General features: G+C 38.6%; 1 protein-coding gene across 1 annotated transcript; it reads left to right on the forward strand.

Annotated features, from left to right (window-relative positions):
- Positions 1-441: 441 nt before the first annotated feature.
- On the forward strand, positions 442-1,581 carry LOC107683263 (uncharacterized protein C1orf43 homolog; the record flags this gene model as incomplete). Its single annotated transcript, XM_016479323.1, has 3 exons — positions 442-630; positions 723-781; positions 863-1,581. Coding segments are annotated over 3 exons (456 nt in total), but the record flags the coding sequence as incomplete, so codon positions are not given.
- Positions 1,582-2,267: the final 686 nt, after the last annotated feature.

Raw genomic sequence — 2,267 nt, forward strand, 5'->3', positions numbered from 1 at the left:
CAGTGTCACATGATTCTTCAAAAATCATTCTAATATGCTGATTTGATGCACAGGATACATTATTATGATTGATTCTGAAAATAGTTGTGATGCTTAATGTTTTTTGGAAACTGTTATATTATTTATTTATTTATTTATTTATTTAAAGAGCATAATTGATCTAAAATAGATTTTGGTAACATTTAAAATAATGAATTTCTTGAAAAAAAATTTACCCAAAACTTTTGAACAGTGGCGAACATTAAATTTATAATCATTTAGTTACATTATACACATAATGGAATATACATTTCATTTTTAACTTGCGAATTAAATATGCAGTGTTAACTTATATTATATTTGTGTATTATATTATTAAGTTTCACCTGGTGAAAATCGTTTTGTAATGAGCTTGTGAAATAGAAAACTGTATGCATACAGGTCTAGCTTGATCTGACGTGATCTGGTTCTGTCCCACCTGTAGATATCCCGTTTCATGAGTTATGTCACAGTGCCAGCGCTCTGACCGGCCGCCGCTACAGGAAGTGGCTGCAGGACCTGCGAAACTCTCACTCTCTGTACAAATCAAGTCACTGTGCATTAATAGATCGCTTACTGGAGGGCTACGACAACGCTCGCCATGGGACAGGGGTCAGTCTGAGTGCAAATGTGTGTTAAATGGTTATGTACAGCAGGGGGCGCTGCAGGACACATATAAGAGGCTTGCGATTTCTTTCCTGTAGGTGTTTGGTGAGGCAGAGTTCATGAAGTATAAGGACGATCTGGCAGAACTGGCTGCTGTGTAAGTGCTGCTGTCCAATTTTTGCTGTTTATCTCTCAAATTATCTCTCTTTTCACTCTGTTCTTCCTCTTTTCTCCACAGTGTGAAGACCCACTCCAGCACCACCAGTCTAAACCAGCAGCACCAGTCAGCAGCTAAAGATCTGACCAGCTCCTCCGGCCCGCCGTCTGCCTCTACCATTCAGGTCACGTACCTGCCGTCCACCGGACAGCGCAGCAAGAGGCCCAAACATTTCCTGGAGCTCAAAAACTTCAAAGACAACTATAATACACTGGAGAGCACACTTTAGAGATTGGAACCCTTTTGAGGAACTGTGTAAATATAACTCAGAAACTGTGAATCAGAAGTGTTCAGTTCTCACTGGAAAAGCCTTCATGTAGAAATGAAAAGTCAAATGGCCTCAAATCACATTGAGAATGTGAGAATGACTTAATATATGACTAAATCTGTGGGATAACTGTCAGTGCAACTGCGTTGAGAGCAATGCGAGAATGTTATGTTTGTAGTTTTAATGTTTTTCTGATGGAGCTAACAAGAAGAGCTTTTTTGTCTAATGTTAAAAGTCACTGTTTACCAGCTTTTATTTGCGAGAATGGCCTTTAATGTGAACAGGGAGTGTAAAGTTTATATCTTTATTGTCCAAAGAGCACCAACAAAGCGCCCTTTAACTGAGATGATAGCATTTTAACTGGATTGACTTTACTGGAACAAACTCATGAATTAAAAAATAGTTGAATGGACATTAAAGGGACAGTTCACCCAAAAATGAAAATGTACTTAACCTCCACTTGTTCCAAACCTATGAGAGTTTCTTTCTTCTGTTGTGCACAGAAGAAGAATGTTGGTAACAAAACATACATTCTTCAAAATACCTTTTTTTTGTGCTCAACAGGAGAAAGAAACTCTAACAGGCTTGGAACAACTAACCCATGCATTCATGGGTAAACTAGCCCTTTAACTGTCCAATTTTATACTAAGGCTACTTCAGTTTGAGGTTTCTAAATAAGAACCTTTCCCACATCCATGAGAAGAGCTGTGCAGAGGATGAGAAATTGGGAGAGAACAATATTATGAACTTCTGTGCGATTGATTATTTCTTTTCAAGTGCAATTGTATTTTTTAAATGAGTTGGTGTAAATGTGTGTATAGGTTTGAGTCATGAATTGATATGGTTGTTGTATGAGAGACTGTCTATATTGATTTTCACTGTATTCTAAAATCTTATCAGATCTAATAAATTGTCTGCGTCTTCTGTACCTGCGCTGCTCTGTCAGTAGTGGTCTCCTCTAACCAGACGTCACTGGTTCGGTATGTAATTGAGGGCTGTTCCTGGAGATCTACTTACCTGTTCAGTTCAGTGCAGTTCTAACCCTGCTCCAGCACACCTGTCTGCAATTATCAAGTGTTTCTGAGGAACTCAATTAGCTGGTTTAGCTGGTGCGTGTTTGATAAGGGTTGGAGCTGAACTTTCCTGGAAGGTAGATCT

This window comes from Sinocyclocheilus anshuiensis, unplaced genomic scaffold (assembly GCF_001515605.1).
Source record: "Sinocyclocheilus anshuiensis isolate Anshui unplaced genomic scaffold, SAMN03320099.WGS_v1.1 C33099205, whole genome shotgun sequence".
Classification (NCBI taxonomy): domain Eukaryota; kingdom Metazoa; phylum Chordata; class Actinopteri; order Cypriniformes; family Cyprinidae; genus Sinocyclocheilus; species Sinocyclocheilus anshuiensis.